The 16,569-nt window shown below is 39.5% G+C and overlaps 1 protein-coding gene across 43 annotated transcripts in view; it reads left to right on the top strand.

The window, feature by feature from the left end:
• Window positions 1-16,569, top strand: part of ABI3BP (ABI family member 3 binding protein) — a 141,603-nt gene that overhangs the window by 104,615 nt on the left and 20,419 nt on the right. For 30 of the 43 annotated variants that reach the window (XM_081198868.1, XM_081198867.1, XM_081198865.1 and 27 more), the window contains 10 exons: window positions 136-210; window positions 1,396-1,470; window positions 2,730-2,831; window positions 4,307-4,378; window positions 4,876-4,932; window positions 6,029-6,097; window positions 6,901-6,975; window positions 8,765-8,872; window positions 12,120-12,230; window positions 14,996-15,115. In XM_081198868.1, the coding sequence (XP_081054994.1) occupies window positions 136-210; window positions 1,396-1,470; window positions 2,730-2,831; window positions 4,307-4,378; window positions 4,876-4,932; window positions 6,029-6,097; window positions 6,901-6,975; window positions 8,765-8,872; window positions 12,120-12,230; window positions 14,996-15,115 (864 nt within the window). The remainder of the gene's footprint in view (window positions 1-135; window positions 211-1,395; window positions 1,471-2,729; window positions 2,832-4,306; window positions 4,379-4,875; window positions 4,933-6,028; window positions 6,098-6,900; window positions 6,976-8,764; window positions 8,873-12,119; window positions 12,231-14,995; window positions 15,116-16,569) is intronic. The other 13 variants (XM_081198906.1, XM_081198898.1, XM_081198904.1 and 10 more) reach the window with 13 other exon arrangements.

Here is a 16,569-nt window from a genome sequence, read left to right on the forward strand (position 1 = left end):
TCCCTTTTGGTTCTCCTTCCTAGTTGGCTTCTGCATTTTTGCTTTCACATTCTTAGCTTCTTTCAGGCTGAGAGACAAATATGTTCTTGCGGGTTATAATCCAGGTTTGCATTTTCTCTCTCTCTTCTATTTCAGCTTCAACAGTAGAACAGTTCATTCCTAATAAATCAAAACCAACTACCAGGCCAAGAATGCTAGAGACCAAACCTGGTAATTGAGTCACTTTTGTAATTCTATACATTCATATAATTATATTGTTAGCCAAACCTCGCTTTCTGTATTTTTAGAGGAAAAATAGCCAAATTCCTCCTGGTTATTCCTGAGCAGCTATACTCATAAGGGGAAAATACGATACCATGGCCCTTGTTTTCTGTGGAAACTATTATATGGTTGCCAGATTTAGCAAAATATCCCAACCTGAGAAGACAGAAATGTCAGGGGTATTATCATGGATAGTCAGAGCTTTCTTCTTCTTGAAAGGGTGTCCTAATTGTTATGTATTTATTTTGTTACTGAAACTAACAATAAAGACATAAATATAAGCGGCAGAACACTTGTAGGGACTGGAAGGAGCTGCAGTGGTGAATTAAAGCCTTTTGCTGTTATCAGCATCCTTTTCACCATGCCCAGTTAGCTAAGATACTGTTTGGAACACAATACGCAGCTAGTGAGCCATTGCTGCTTATATTGTTGACTTTCTACACTTATTTGTGCTCACGCATTCTGAACAATCACACAGCTTGTGTGTGGAATCTATGGGTGGCATTCAGCTCAGTTTTACTCAGGGTAGAGCCATTGAAATTAACGGGTAGTCATTAGCCATCATTAATTTCAGTGAGTCTACTCTGAGTTAGAATTAGTTGAATATACCCCATTTGTGACATTTTGAAGGACACAATCCACAGAGCTCCCTCAGTAAGGGACTGTGTGGATGCAAAGGAGCTTTACCTTTTCTTTTCAGTCCCCAGATCCCACAGCAATCTACTTCGTAAACTGTTTCAAACTGCTATGTGTAAAGCTTTATGCGTTGAAACGTTTGCAGATACTTCAATAATCACCCTTTGTCATCTCTCTATAATGCTGGAGATCACTTAAGTTAGAAAAGAAATTATATCAAATAATATTTTCCAAGCAATTGTTTCCATTTCAGTGTGCTTTTCATTTTTCAACATTATTCTTGTATGAAACTTACCCTGACTGAACGTGATATTAAATGCATCTTTGCAGTCGTGTGTGCAAATAGCTGGTCTCACTTGGGACTACAAGGTAGTGGTAACTGTTTGCGCTATATGGGAAGCTGTTCCTATTCTCAGTGTTGTTTTGATTTGTACATACTATCTTTTATATTTCCTTTATTTCAGCTTTGTAAAGATGTTCACTTTTTCCTTCCAACAGCAGTACACCGAACAACCCCACAACCACTTATAATCAAACCTACCATATCATCTGAACGACAAAAGTCAACTATGGGTAAAAACTTCCACATTGAAACTAATGCTCTGTTTCTTCCCTCTTCAGCAAAAAGAACAATTTGCCTCATTATTTTGTGTTGTGACGTCCCATTATTTTATTTTCTGCTTCTCCATATATGTTGCTGTAATCTCTCATAGCTACCTTAGAACTGGTTTCCCAGGAGCTGAAAACACCATGTTGACCAGTGGTATAATGGTAAATTTGAAATGCACAAACTTATTGTGACAGCTCTCAAAGCCACACCCCCAAATCCATAGCCACACCCCCAAGAAGAGTAAGAAATGCATGAGCTAGCATAGGAGAATATAGTAGATGGCATGTTGGACATGGCTAGGGAAAGACGTATGTTTGCATACTTGGTCAACCCAAGAAATTCACTGGATGACTTTGGGCCAGTCACTGTCTGTGCCTAGCCATCCCAACAAAGGGATCATATGCCAGGCAATCCCTGCTAGAGTTGTACAAAAATAGCCACAGTGAAGATACATAAATATATTTTCCCCCTCCTCTCATAATAGTAGAACCTGGGGTCATCCATATTGGAATTATCAGAACAGACAAACACATCACATAGTTACACTGTGCACTTTGCTAGTACAAGATGTAATGATAGCCACCAACTTGGGTGATTTTCAAAAGGGATTGGACAATTCATGGAGGATGCAGCTGTCAAATTATGGCTGCTAGTGGTGATGGCTATGTACTATCTCCAGTATCAGTTGCTGGGGGACACAAGTAGGGAGAGTCCCATTACACTCACGTCCTCCTTGTGGGCTTCCCATAGACGTCCCATAGGTTGGCCACTGTGAGAACAGGATGCTGGACTAGATGGGCCTTTGGGTTGATTATACAGTGCTCTTCTTATGTTGTCCAACCCCAGAGCTTACACCAATGCCAAATACCACCCCAACAGATGGCATCATCACTCCTGTTGTGAAAAAATATTTCAAAGCTGTGCTCCCTCATGTTCCTGCTCCAATACGCCACTGCTGTGGACATCCTGTTTTCTGTCTTTCAGACCTGCAATATTGTTTTCTACGGAGCTTGACCATTCTTCTTTATCATTTATTTTGTATCGCACTTTATATCATCGCACTCTTCTAATTTTCAAAGTCTTTTTTCATCAGCTGTCAGAAACACATGGAATCATTGTTTTTTTGCTTAATGCTTTTAAGGCATGTACTCTCACTTGAGCTAAACATGGCATGAATCTGAATTCTAAAGACTATAATAACAATCCTACTCCTTTTTTCCAGCTCCAAAAGAAACACGGTTTATTCCTCCTAAACCCAAAACATCTGGCAAACCAGAAGTACCCCAGACAAAACCTGGTAATTGCATTCTTTGTAACATTCAGGGTAGGTAGGATTTTAGCAGACTTTGAAAATGGTGTCATTGTGCTTTTAGACTTAGCACATGTGGTATCTTGGAGTATATTAGTCGCATCTTTTTTCAATATATTGTGAACTGTAATAGAAATAGACTGAAAGCTGAATTAAAACAACAACAACCCCCCAAAAAATTAGATGTAAGTCTGCCACTGGTCTGCTCCTAGAATCCAAAACAGATGGAGATTTCAGTTTTATCATTGTATATGTTGCTTCAGTATCCATTGCTGTGTTTGTTCTCTGTTCAGTAAATAGTAGTGTCAGAAAACAGTGGTAGGGAGAGGGCTGGCCTTCCCTCTCTCTGCCTCGCTCCTTGGGAAATACTGACAGAGTAGCAAAGGAGCAATTGGATCCCTGTGTTGTCTCCTTCCATGAGAGGAGACAGGCAGAAGGATCCCACATGAGATAACTTAACATAACGTGACTTTTTAAAACTTTGCAGCTGGCTAAATCCACATATGAACTTACATAACATCATCTTTTTAAAGTTTTAGCAGGATCCCAAGTATTAGTACATGTTTTAACTTCTTTATTTGTTGGAGTGGGTTATTAATTACGTCTTTTTATATTGATTTAGCTTTGGGTTCTTTAAGAGAAACATATTCAGGGTGTGATCCCACCGCCCTCTATCATGGTGGGGCTTTATGGAGTAGATGTGGTAGGAGGTTGGGGCAGAGGTAGGAGGTTTACTGGCCGAGGGAGCTGGCATTTGTCTGCAGACAATTTTTCCGGGTCATGTGGCCAACATGACTAAGCCGCTTCTGGCGAAACCAGAGCAGCACACGGAAACACCGTTTACCTTCCAGCCAGAGCAGTACCTATTTATCTACTTGCACTTTGACGTGCTTTCGAACTGCTAGGTGGGCAGGAGCAGGGACAGAGCAGCAGGAGCTCAGCCCATCGTGGGGATTCAAACCGCCGACCTTCCGATCAGCAAGCCCTAGGCTCAGTGGTTTAGACCACAGCACTACCTGTGGGCAGAGAGACATAGGTAGGTTTAATATAAATAGCTATTCCTTTAGTCTTAGTATCTGCCCAGGAGGCATGTTGTTGTTTAGTCGTTTAGTCATGTCTGACTCTTCGTGGCCCCGTGGACCAGAGCATGCCAGGCACTTCTGTCTTCCACTGCCTCCCGCAGTTTGGTCAAACTCCTACTGGTAGCTTCGAGAACACTGTCCAACCATCTCGTCCTCTGTCATCCCCTTCTCCTTGTGCCCTCAATCTTTCCCAACATTTCCCAGGAAGCATACAACGTACCTAATTACAGACTTAATAAAAATATCAAATGTTACTTTGTAATATGTCTGTCCTGCAAGAAAATAGCATATTGTGTCTTATTATTCTCAAACAAAATAAAGAAAGACTCATGCTTGTTCTCATCTCATGTGTGACTCAGACAAACTATGCCCTAATCTCAGTTGGCAATCCTATGTTGTTCTCTGTAGCACCAATTGCAACGGACCTGGGGTCAATTAACCTCCACATTCATGTTTTCGATGGCTCCAAAGATACTTTGGGTAATATTTATTTTATGTTTTCTTCCTTGGCTGAAATTATTTCTTTACCTTTCCTACAGGTTTATGCTGGGGTTAGGGCAGGGGGAACAATGTTAACTTGCTTGATTTATGTCTTAAATTGCATCCAGGCCAGCTTCTTTGCTGTTCCATTTAGAAACAACCACCTCATGCATTAGCCTTGATTGTCATCAAAACACTACCTCATCATTCTGTTTCTCAGTCTCTGTCTGTTAATGCTGAATTTTCTCCTGGTCTCAAAATTCCCATCATCTGTGAATGCATGACTTTGTAAATGGCTTAAAGGTTTTCTTACAATCAAGCAGTATAAATATGTTGTTAAATGAATAAAAATAAATAATGCCTTCCTACCAGATTTCCAGCAACAAGCATTTTAATTTCTGCGCTGCTTTGGAAAAGGGTCTACTTTTTGTTTGAAATCCATAGCATTCCATTTAAAGAAGACACTGTGTACACTAATTCAGATGTTTTCTTTTTAGCCTCATCCAAGCCCTTCAGAGGTGTAACAGCAACTGAAAGTCCACATTTGAAAACTGGTAATCTTGTTTATTTGATGCTGTTTCATTTGAAATAATTCAGTATTTTGAGTGTTTGCTAAGTAGCTCCTGAATGTTAACCATATATTTCCCATTCGTTGTATTATAATAATACAGTGGTACCTTGGGATGCGAACCGGATCCGTTCCGGAGCCCCGTTCACATCCCGAATGGAACGCAAGATGCGACGGCACATCTGCGCGTGCGCGGGTCTCGTTTCACTGCTACCGCGCATGCATGTGACGTCATTTTGAGCATCTGCACGAGCAGTGAAACCCGGAAGTAACATGCTCCATTACTTCCGGGTTGCCATGGAGCGCAACTCAAATGCGCTCAACCCAAAGCACATTCAACTCTAGGTATGAGTGTACACACATTTTAACCCTCCAAAAACTACTTTTTGAACATTTGATTGTAACAGAGATAACTCTTCCCTCTTCTTCCTCCATCAACATGCTCAACCTTCTAAGTGCAAGCTCACAGGTTAGGAGAGGGGCGGCAACTATTTTTCTACTGAAGGCTGCGGTCCCCAAATTTGGGACCTCAAAGATAATCTATTAGGGGCTGCATGCTGACAATAAAATAAAAGTGGACAAAGCCATTGCTGACAATAAAAATGAAAGCAATCAAACCCTTCAACCATTCTATGGGTTTCAGTTTTGGCTGTGGATCTGTTGTGCTCAACTCCCAAAGTGGGGTTTGAATTATTTTACCTATACCTTAGCTGCTACATTATAGTATCAACATTTATGTATCATATAAAATTATGATAAGGACCACAGAATTTATCTTGGTAGGGTGAGTGATGTCTTGAGATAACACCTGAGGGGTTTTTTTGTTTTGTTTTTTAAAAAAATCAAATGTCAAATGTTGGGATAATTGCTGAAATAGCAGAAATTGTGGATTTGGTTATATAAATGCTTTGTAAGCTTGCATAATCCTCTAAAACAGATTTTAGATAATGCTAGACTTTTTTTAACATAACAGACTCCTATTTTGCCTTTAGTTGCAGTACCTGGATCATCTCTTACGCTGCATGTTATCTTTACTGTACTTCATATCCTTAGAAATTAAACTAGTTTTGTTTTCCTTCTAGCAGCACCACATAAAGTATACTTCACTACTGCAAAACCCAAGATGACTGATAAGTCACAGACCAGACCTGGTAATATATTGCTTTTTGGATTTTTAAAAAAGTTGGTCAAATGCTTACAGATCCATATTGTTACTCACAGCCCAATATCTAAGCAGTACATACCAGCAATTTTGTTTCCTAAGTTTTGAGGGAAGCACATGTTAAAGTTTATTTCCGAAAAAGCTTTTTGCAGCCTTTTTCCATAGAGTAACATTCCAGTTCTGTTTGTTTGTTTGTTTGTTTGTTTGTTTGTTTATTAATTGTTGTATTAGGATAGTATTACTTCTTTTATTACTTTGACTTGGCTTAGATGCTAATCGCTACAAAAGACTGAAGCATTGTTTTGCAATTCTAACCTGCATATTCTGAGATAGTCCAGATATTGGGGCTGATCGCATTTACAAAAAGTTCTAGTCCAATTTTTGGAGGGTCTCCAATGATAATTTAATTCAATATTAAAATACATAATTTTATCCATACATCATTACTGATTTAATATACATTTAATGTATAAATAATAATAATCTGTTGTCCAGATACTTCAAGTAAAATGTGCCTTGAAAAGAACTTGTTTTTGCAGTTATCTGTATTTGCATTGTTAGTCATTTTTTGAGCAGCAAAGTTAGTGGAGGAACACACATGTATGATCAGTATTTACCTTTCTGATATTTCCTGATAAATGTTATTTTTAATTTTTCAGATTTTTACAAAAACAGGGAAACTAACAGCCATAAAACCATAACCTCAGCTCCCTGCCTAGAAATAGTCGGCAGTGGAAATAAATGTATCATTACCTTCTATTGATTTTACTTTTCTTTGCAATTTCTTTTCAGTTGTTGGTAAAACAACACCAGCCCCTGGCAGAACAAGAACATCTGGAGGCTTGACATGGGATAAAGTACCAAAAGGTAACAGAGGTTTTCATTATAATGGTTATTATTGTTAAGGTTTAAATATAAATATTGTTTGTGCCCAGGATGAGCAACAAATTATTTATCAGTTGCATATTTAATTTCTTTTGAAAGACATTTAGCACTTCAATTATATGTACACTTAAAGGTAAAGGGACCCCTGACCATTAGGTCCAGCTCATCTCGCTTTATTGGCCGAGGAAGCCGGCGTACAGCTTCCGAGTCATGTGGCCAGCATGACTAAGCCGCTTCTGGCGAACCAGAGCAGCGCACAGAAATGCTGTTTACCTTCCCACCGGAGCGGTACCTATTTATCTACTTGCACTTTCACGTGCTTTCGAACTGCTAGGTTGGCAGGAGCTAGGACCGAGCAACGGGAGTTCACCCCGTCGCAGGGATTCGAACCGCCGACCTTCTGATCGGCAAGTCCTAGGCTCTGCTGTTTAACCCACAGCGCCACCCGCGTACCTGGGACCAAACTCCACTTAATTCAATGGAATTTACTTCAGAGTAAACATCCTTAGGATTCCATTGTGTTTTGCATATTTCTGTTTGGGCTTTCATATTGAACTGCCTACAAAACAGCTGAAAAGGAAGGTAGAAAGGTGATATAATTAATTGCATGATGCTTATGCAGCTAAAAGGGTAGTGGTCAAATGCTTACAGAATGCTTACAGTCAAATGCTGGAATCCTAAACACACATACCTGAAAGAAAGTTTGATTTAAATTATTTTGAAATGATGTGTTTAGGTTATGGAGGTGGAGCAATAATCTCCAAGTGAATTGTCTGGATGATGGAATGTATTGATCCTGATCCCCAGTACAGTCCCCTGTGGGCTCCCAAAATCTACTTGAGTGGAGGACTGTCAGGAGCAGATTCTGAGGCTGTGCAGGGCTGATGATAAGTGGGGAGGAGAGGAAAGAAGTAGTTCTGGTGTGCAAGTGGAAAACTCCATGCACAACATTGGATTCTGCACATTATATGGTGAACTAATAAAGATAATCTGTGTTATGTAGGTCAAGTTTGAGTTTTACAGTTTCTTCAAACTGTGTTCAGTAAATTATTCCAATCTCTGAAATGTAGTAACTGTTTCTGCTTAACAATTTGGGTAGTGACCTTTATGTAGACTTTTTATGTAGTGCTGCCATTCAGTAATAACCCTTGCCAATTCAAAGAGTATTTAACCATGAAACAGTTTCCAAACAACAAATCAAATACGCAATCACATGAGGCTGCTTATATTGGTTGAGGCATCAAAGAATTGGATCATTCAGAAGCAATGTGGTTATTAAGTGGTAGGCCAAGAGAAGACAAATTCGTAAGTGTAATAGACATGACAATTTTATTTTCATGGACTTTGGAGGAAGTCAGCTATTCAAACATGGGACAGCCTTAGTCAACTCTTGTAAGGACCATGCAGTTTTTGTAAGAAATCTCTAATATTCATAAAGGGTATTAAAATAGTGATAAGCCATGTATTTGAATTCCTACCCCCAGTATTTCATCTGGACAATGTTTATAAATGAATCAAATATTTCCTATAATCTAGATTTTCATGTGAGGGTTTAACAGCGAAGGCCAAATGTAGAAATTGTTAAAAGTCCTTCACCCACCTCTTGAATTATTAAAATTATGGATTTACAGTAATTAATGTGTTACTGGTCACTGGATTTTTGACCAGATCCACTGACCTTTGGCATTTCACCAGATGTCTGGAGGAAATCCCTTGTGTTTCTTTGAACATGTGCAATATGACATATGCATTTTTAAATGTTATTTCACAGGCAACAAACTAATAGACCAGGATGCTGCTAGGCTTCTTAGTACAAGCTCTAGTACGGGTTCAAACACATCAGTGCATTCCTCAGTCGCAAGAAAAAAACCAGACCCTGGTAAGTAAAGAATCTTCTATTACTATGTCCAGCAACATTTACTGGAAGTAATTTCCCATTTAAATTTAAACCATTATATATTAAAAGCATTTTTTTAAAAAAACATGTCACTTGTCCTCTTTCCCACTGGCGTTCATTAGCTGAGGAGAGTATCTAGGTCTTAAAGTTGGGGGCATTGGAATATCACCCTTGTTATCCCACTGAAGCCTTCAGGAGGGAATGGGTACAAATCAAAGTGCATACAGATATTCCTGCTAAATTTTTAACTGGAGACCCAATACTAGGAAAGGACATAAACACACTTTGTCCAGTCACTCTATGAAGAGAACACAAGACAAGGAAATGAAATATGTTGTAACTATTCCATGGATTAATTAATAAAAAGTCTCTGTCTTCAAAGCCTGAAGTGTCACTATTATCTTACACATTATACTGTGCATTAAGCATATTTAAATTATACATTTCCAATGATGTAAAAAATGCATTTTGGCTTGGATTTATTTGAGAACTTAAGCAAATGGAGAGCACTTTTGCTTGTGTAAAAGGCAATCTCGGGTTCCTGGCCATGTTTCTTGCTCCTGCCACCCAGGTTTCATCAGGTTCCTCCAATCCCCAGTATGGGTGGAGAAGACAATTTGGTTTGTTTAGGATCTTAATGTGAACCTGCCTCCACAGGTTCCAAAATAATAAGCAAATCAAAATACTGAATTCCTTTGAATTTTTCACTTTTCTGAAATTTCTGATGCGGTTCTGCAACCAAATACCATATTTTTTGCACCATAACACACTTTTTTCCTCCTAAAAAGTAAGGGGAAATGTCTGTGCGTGTTATGGAGGGAATGCCTACGGGTGGCATGCCTACGGATTTTCCTCCTCTAAAAACTACGTGCGTGTTATGGTCGGGTGCGTGTTATAGAGCGAAAAATACGGTAATATGTACAAAAATGAATGAATGTTTATTGTTATGGCTAAACAGCCAGCATAGTTGTACAAAAATTGGTATATTGGGGGAAAGTGCATAAAAATGGATACGCTAGTGAGTACCGTATTTTTTCGTGTATAAGACACCCCCATTTATAAGATGACCCCTATTTTTTGAGCCCCAAATTAAGAAATAATTAATTGCAACATTCCGTGTATAAGATGACCTCCAATTTTAAACTTAAAAAACAGGGGAAATTACAGTATTTAATTAATTTAATTTATTTATTTATTAGTCTTACATACAGCTCTTCATTATAGGATCTCAGGGCTGTTCACAAGACTGAAATACAAGGTGAAAACAACAAAACAATAACCACCCCTCCCACAAACATATTTAAAAGGCTGTATTTTATTTAAAAGGCCTGATTGAAGGGAACGTTTTTGCCTGGCACCTAAAGATATATAATGAAGGTGCCAGACAAACCTCCCTGGAGAGAGCATTCCACAAACAAAAATGCCATGAAATACATTAAATGAGGGGAAATTGCTTGCAAAAGTGATACCTTTTTATTTTTTAAAAAAATCACAAACTGATGAAGAACTGAAGTGAGAGAATGAGAGCAAGAGGAACTGACAGATGTGTTCATGTCCAGTCTGTTGGAGCTGTTTTCTAAGACAGGCATAGGCAAACTCCGGCCCTCCAGATGTTTTGGAACTACAACTCCCATCATCCCTGGCTAACAGGACCAGTGGTCAGGGATGATGGGAATTGTAGTCTCAAAAACATTTGGAGGGTTGAAATTTGCCTATGCCTGTTCTAAGAGATGCCAGGAGCAGCAGAGAAAATGAGGAGGCAGGGAATCCCCATTCCACAAATGGAATGCTGCTCACTGTTTTTAGCATTGAAGACACTTTTAACAAGTAGAAAAATTCAGTTAATAAATTAATGGCCCAGTCTTAAACTTGATAACCTGAAACCAAACCCCACCGAGTCTCAATGGAACTTGCTTTCCAGTAAGTGTGCATACAACTGACGTTTAAATTACTTTCTATTTAGAGGGAATGATTGATAATCATCTTGGGAACCTGTGTGCTCCTGTTGAAAAGAATGTATACATGATAATAATTTGCATTCATCACAGTAGTCCATACTGCTCAGTGCTGCTTTGGCATCTCTGTTTGCTGGTCTTCAATTCACGTACTACAACCTCTCTGAAGCTATGCATGAGCTTGTTATACTGATGTTTTTGAAAGTTTCTCCCTTCAAATTCTATCTAGCATTAATTAAATCTTGGAAAGAATGCATGGAAAGAAAAGCTTTAAAAATATAAACTACAGAATGCTTTTAACCCTGTAAAGGACAGTGGGCTTTAATTTACGTGAACATAAAAGGGCTGGTTACTGCAGTCTTGACACCAAGTTAAATAACATAACAATTGCAACATTTAACAGATAGGCACCTGGAGCACAAATGGAATTAAATTATCCATCAACTGACTTTTCGTAGGATCCATTATAATAGTTCTGAAATCAGAGTATATCCAGCTAATATTATACACTCCACCTGCATTGTATCTAGAGAGCCCTTACATTCCAAACCTAGGAATATATCCTGCGTTAGCATGGGCAACTTACTTTTTAAGAGCTGTGTGTCGAGCCTTCCTCCCTTCACCGGCCAACACATGGATGGGTCAAATGCTTTTGGCACGATCCCTTCCAACTCTACCATTCTATGGTTCTCATTAATTCACAGTGGATTTCTGAAGATCACCGCTCTCCCACTAGGGCCATCATCTGAACTTGATGTGGGAAGAGCTGTGGGTTCTGCTCTAGGAGAGATCAGGGATGTCTTATTCTATTCCTTTGACCAATACCAGTGTTATATTAGTGCCCAAATCTCATATTTTTGCATCGGTGGCAATAGCCTTATTGCAAGAAATTATTGGTTTTTGTGCTCACCTTGACCTAACTGGCTTGTCAATGCCACTTAATTCTGTTTTCTATCAATGTAAGGTCATGAAAGAAGGGTTCTCAACTGAACAGGAGGCATACATTTTTATGAACTAGCTTAGCTGCCTTGCTGTGCTGTTGTTTTGGTCTGATGCTGGATGCATGCATATTTTCATGCAAGAAATGTAAAAGCTCAAAATAACTCCTTTCAGCTATTCCCTGTCTTGTGTTTTGTGTTCTTTTGCAGTTCTTATCGCTGAAGCTCATGCCTTAAAATTTTGCTTGAGAAGTGTAGCTATTAGCCATTTTTCTCTTTCTGATTACGTGGTGTGCGGTTCCTCCGTTAACAGTGGTGTCTTGTAACGTTATACAGTAGCTACACCACCTGACTCTCCGCGACCTCCCTTAGCTCCTGCCAAGCCTACACCAATGCGAAGAAAACCTTTGCCACCAAACACGGTGACCGGTAAACCTGGAGGTTCAGGTATGTTGTCTCATGAGGCAGTTGTTCTACATTCATTCATTCATTCATTCATCCATTCATTATTTTATTTAAGGCACTTCTAGACCACTCTTCACTAAATTCAGTTTCAAGGCAAGGTGCAATATATTAAAAACCATGCATAAAACTACATTATAAATTAATATAACCTTCTAAAAATGTTGTTGAAACAAACAACAAATTAGCAAGTCCAGCAAGGGCTGCGCTCATCTCCAACGGCAACAATTCAGTCAAGCCAAATACCTGGGCAAATAAATGTTTTTGACCATGGGCATAATCCAGAAATCTTGCTTTTTTTCATATGCTCAAACACTTGCTTACATCTCATGAGGCTTTTGTAATTTGTTTCTAACAAACTCTGTTTTTCTCAGCGTTGAATCAGTTACAATTACAGAATGTGTCAGAGGTATCCAGACAAGAAGGATTCTTTTGCATTCATTTTGAACTATGATAATGTTTTTACAGCTATCCTGGGAATGATTAAAAGCCCCAGTCTTGATTATAAGCCCCAGTTATCCCAAGAAAGGAAAGGAGCTGGTTTTCTAGGTTGATGTTCCATTGCATGCTATAGTACAAGCCTCTGGGTTCTTTCCTGGTACAGCAGCAAAATTAAGTCTGAAGATTTACATGATCAACCTTGTCCACGTGTTTGTGATATACACACACCTGCACACACACACACACACAAAACCACCTGGGATATTACCATAGAACATAGCTCAGTGTTCAGATGAAGATGAACTGACTTCATTTAGTGGTTCTGATGTATGCGCGGAGTTCTAAATGCACTGGGGCTTTCCTAGTTTCTTCTATGAACATTGCAGAGAACTAACCACATGTGCAGTAGAGAGTATGGGGTCTTCACAACTCTAGCATATGTGAAGGGGGTCTTGGATAACAGCATTCCACAAAAAAATGGTGTTTTAACATGTCCCCAGTTGTTGGTTTTTTTACATTCTCATTAAATTTCATCTGAATGTAAGATACTAAACTGCTGATACCTTTTTATATTTCCTTTTTTCCTAAAACTGAAGACAGTTTACACATGAACTGGAAGCTACTTGTATAGTAAATTCTAGAGGAGAAAAAGAAAACCTATTAATATGGGGTTTTTATATATTTTTTAAGATAGGGTATTTCAAGACTCAGCATAATTTTGTGTAAGGAGGGTTTTATAATAATAATAATAATAATAATAATAATAATAATAATAATAATAATAATAATAATAGACTGCTTTAATTTTATCTTTCAAACTATCTCATTTTTCTTTCTGCATTATGTAAAAAGTGCTTTGTTTGTGTCCTGTGTGACGTGATATCATTAATCACTTAAAATGGAAGGAGTAATCAGACATATTAATAAATCTGCTGCAAGCTTCTGAATGTTTACTGGCAGGGCATAACTGTTAATATATCCCCGCATCCATCTTCAACCATGAAAAGTGCCAAACAGCTTTTTAAGCAGAACTTCAGTTCTTTTGAGTATACAGAAAAGTACTTGTAATAACAAATAACAAGCAACCTTCTTTGAATTTGCTAAAAGAATTAAGTCTCTCTAGTTTGGATAAATTCTGCCAACATTTCTTCAATGCTCACCGAATTACAGGACAGGAATAACAGTTTTTAATTGTCTCCCATTTTTAATGGGAGGAAGAAATTAGATTTCTCATCGTAACTAATCTTTTTCCATTGATAATTCAGCACAGAAGTGGGAAAATAAATAAAGGCAAGCCTCAATGAGGGAAGAGTGCATATATTTCAATAACCTCTACTTAAGTTTAATTTAATTTTAGTTGCAGTAGGCTATGGAGATGAGGGCATGGTTTCAAAAGCTTCATGGAAAAGATGGGTTCTGAGGGGAAATTCAAAGAATGTTAGAGAGGTGGCATCACACAGGTGTTCTGGAAGGCAATTCAAGGCAGGCGGGACAGCAGCTGAGAAAGGCTTTTGTCCATAGAGGAAGCCAAGCAAAAGACCATAGGCAGAGAGGCATTGGAATGGAAGAGAACAGACATAGCAGGAATGGTCAGGGAAGGAGTTTGTCTGGATTGAAGAGAAGAAAGGAAGCTAGTTAGGGATTTACAAAAGATATTTTAATTGTTTTCCTCAATCTCCCAGAATGTGGATGGAGATTCACATTAAATATGAAAATTCCACTGAAAGCTATTCAGCATGGATAGACAGCATTTATGCATGTGTTTATGTCAATTTATGCCTATGGGCAGACTCACACTATATAATTAAAGCCTATTTGATTCATAATTTAAGCACATGTCTTCCTTCCCAAAGTTCTGGAAGCTGGAGCCTTTACCTTCACAAAGCTACCATTTCTAGCACCCTTAATAAACTACAGTTCCCAGGATTCTTTGGGGGTGAAAGGTGCTTTGAAAATACTTTAATACATGTCTGGATCTCTCTCTTTCTCTCTCTTAGCTGAGCCTGATCCAGTCTACCGTTGTTTATCCATTTATCCCTTTCAACACATAGAGTATGGCACAAATGAACCAAGAAAAAAACCACAGAAAGTTGCATAGATATGCAATATAAAAATGTGAATTTATATCTAAATCATTTTATCACTTGAAGCTGACATAAGAATTCGTATCTGCTTGTACATCTCTAGAATCAAGCAAGAAGATTACTTAAAAAGTTGAATTTCTTCAATGGGCTGTGAAATGTTTTATTTAGAATCAATGCTACATTAATTCTAAGTGGACATTCAGATTTGTTTCTATTTTCCAATAGGAAATGTCTTGATGCCACGAGCCTCTTCATTTTCCACAGCAAAGCCTACAGGGCCAGCAGCTCATGGGAAAACAAGATCACATAAAAAAACCCCTACAGCATCATCATCTCCAGATTATAGTAAGAATTTTAGGTGTACATTTGTAGGTTGTTGTTGTTGTTGTGGATTAAATTTGTTTACAGCCCGTCATCTGTAGATCACAGGGTAATCACAACATAAAAATACAAGATATATAAAATCTTGTGTACAAAATACATAATAAAAAGAACAAAATAAAACAATGACCCCCTCCCCAAACCACAAACTCTTTTAAAAAGGTATAGGGTGTTAATCAGGCAAAGGCTGATGGTTGAAGAAGAAGGTTTTTGCTTAGTGCCTAAAGGTGTATAATGAAAGTGCCAGCTGATCCTCCCGGGGGAGAGCATTCACAAACAGAGAGCCACTTCAGAAAAGACCTGTTCTTGTGTCGCCACCCTCCAGATCTTTTGTGGAGGAGGCGCACATAGAAAGGCCCCACCTGGTGATCACAGGATCTGGGTAGGTTCATGTAATGGGATGATTAGCTGCTTGTGCGTAAAATCGTGCTCCCTCAGAGTTTGTGCGACTCCACAAACCTCTGTGTGTGACAGAGCTCCACAAACATGTCTGCTCTTAGTCACTCGTAGAGTCTGACAGTGGCTGTCTGCGGAAGCGTTTCCAGCAAAGAAGCTCCTTAACGGAAACGCGTCTCCTGGACTCACGGCGTGACAGTTTCCGGCGAGGTGTGGGTCTCCCTATGGGAGACTCAGATACCTCCCCGCTGTTCTCGCTGGAAGCGTCTCTGAGCCCTCCCTCCTGCTCGCATTCCCTCAGAGATCCACTCCTCCCCCTGCTGGTTCCTGCCTCAGCTGTTGAGTCTCTTTCTTCCTCCCTGAGACCCTCCACCGCCTGATGCTCCGATGGCAGTTCCCTGACATCCACCTCCCCTCCAGGGCCCCCCTCACCCCTTCCCATTTCCTCTTCCCTGGGAGGTGAAGGGTTAAAACCCCGAAAAGAATCTTCTTCATCTTCAGACGTCTCGAACAACTCCCTCCATCGATCGCCGTCCTGGCTCGCTGAATCCTCCTCCTCTTCGGAATCTGTGAACCCCTCCAACTCCTCTTCCTCGTCGGTGGTGGCAAAGTATTTCCTTCGGAACCTCGCTACAGGCTGAGGTTTGCGTGGGAACCTCTGATGAAAAGTTTCTATTAAAAATTCGTCATTGACACCCTCTGCCCTAACCCAGGTGTTTTCCGACTCCGGTTCCCCTTCCCACATTACCAAATACTCAACTTGATCTCCCTTCCACCTGGAATCGAGGATCTCCGCTACATGGTAGCTGTGTTCCTTCTCCTCCATTGCTGGTCCCCTAGTGACCCTCCCTTCACTGTCCCCTTTATACGGTGACAGCAATGACCTGTGGAAAACTGGGTGCAGCTTCATGTGGTTCGGTAACCGGAGTCTGAAAGCCACTGGGTTGACCTGCTGCATGACTTCAAATGGTCCCAGCCTTTTGGGTCTTAACTTCTTACAACCCCCTTTGAATGGCAACCCT

Source organism: Podarcis bocagei (assembly GCF_964188305.1).
Source record: "Podarcis bocagei genome assembly, chromosome: 6".
Lineage (NCBI taxonomy): Eukaryota > Metazoa > Chordata > Lepidosauria > Squamata > Lacertidae > Podarcis > Podarcis bocagei.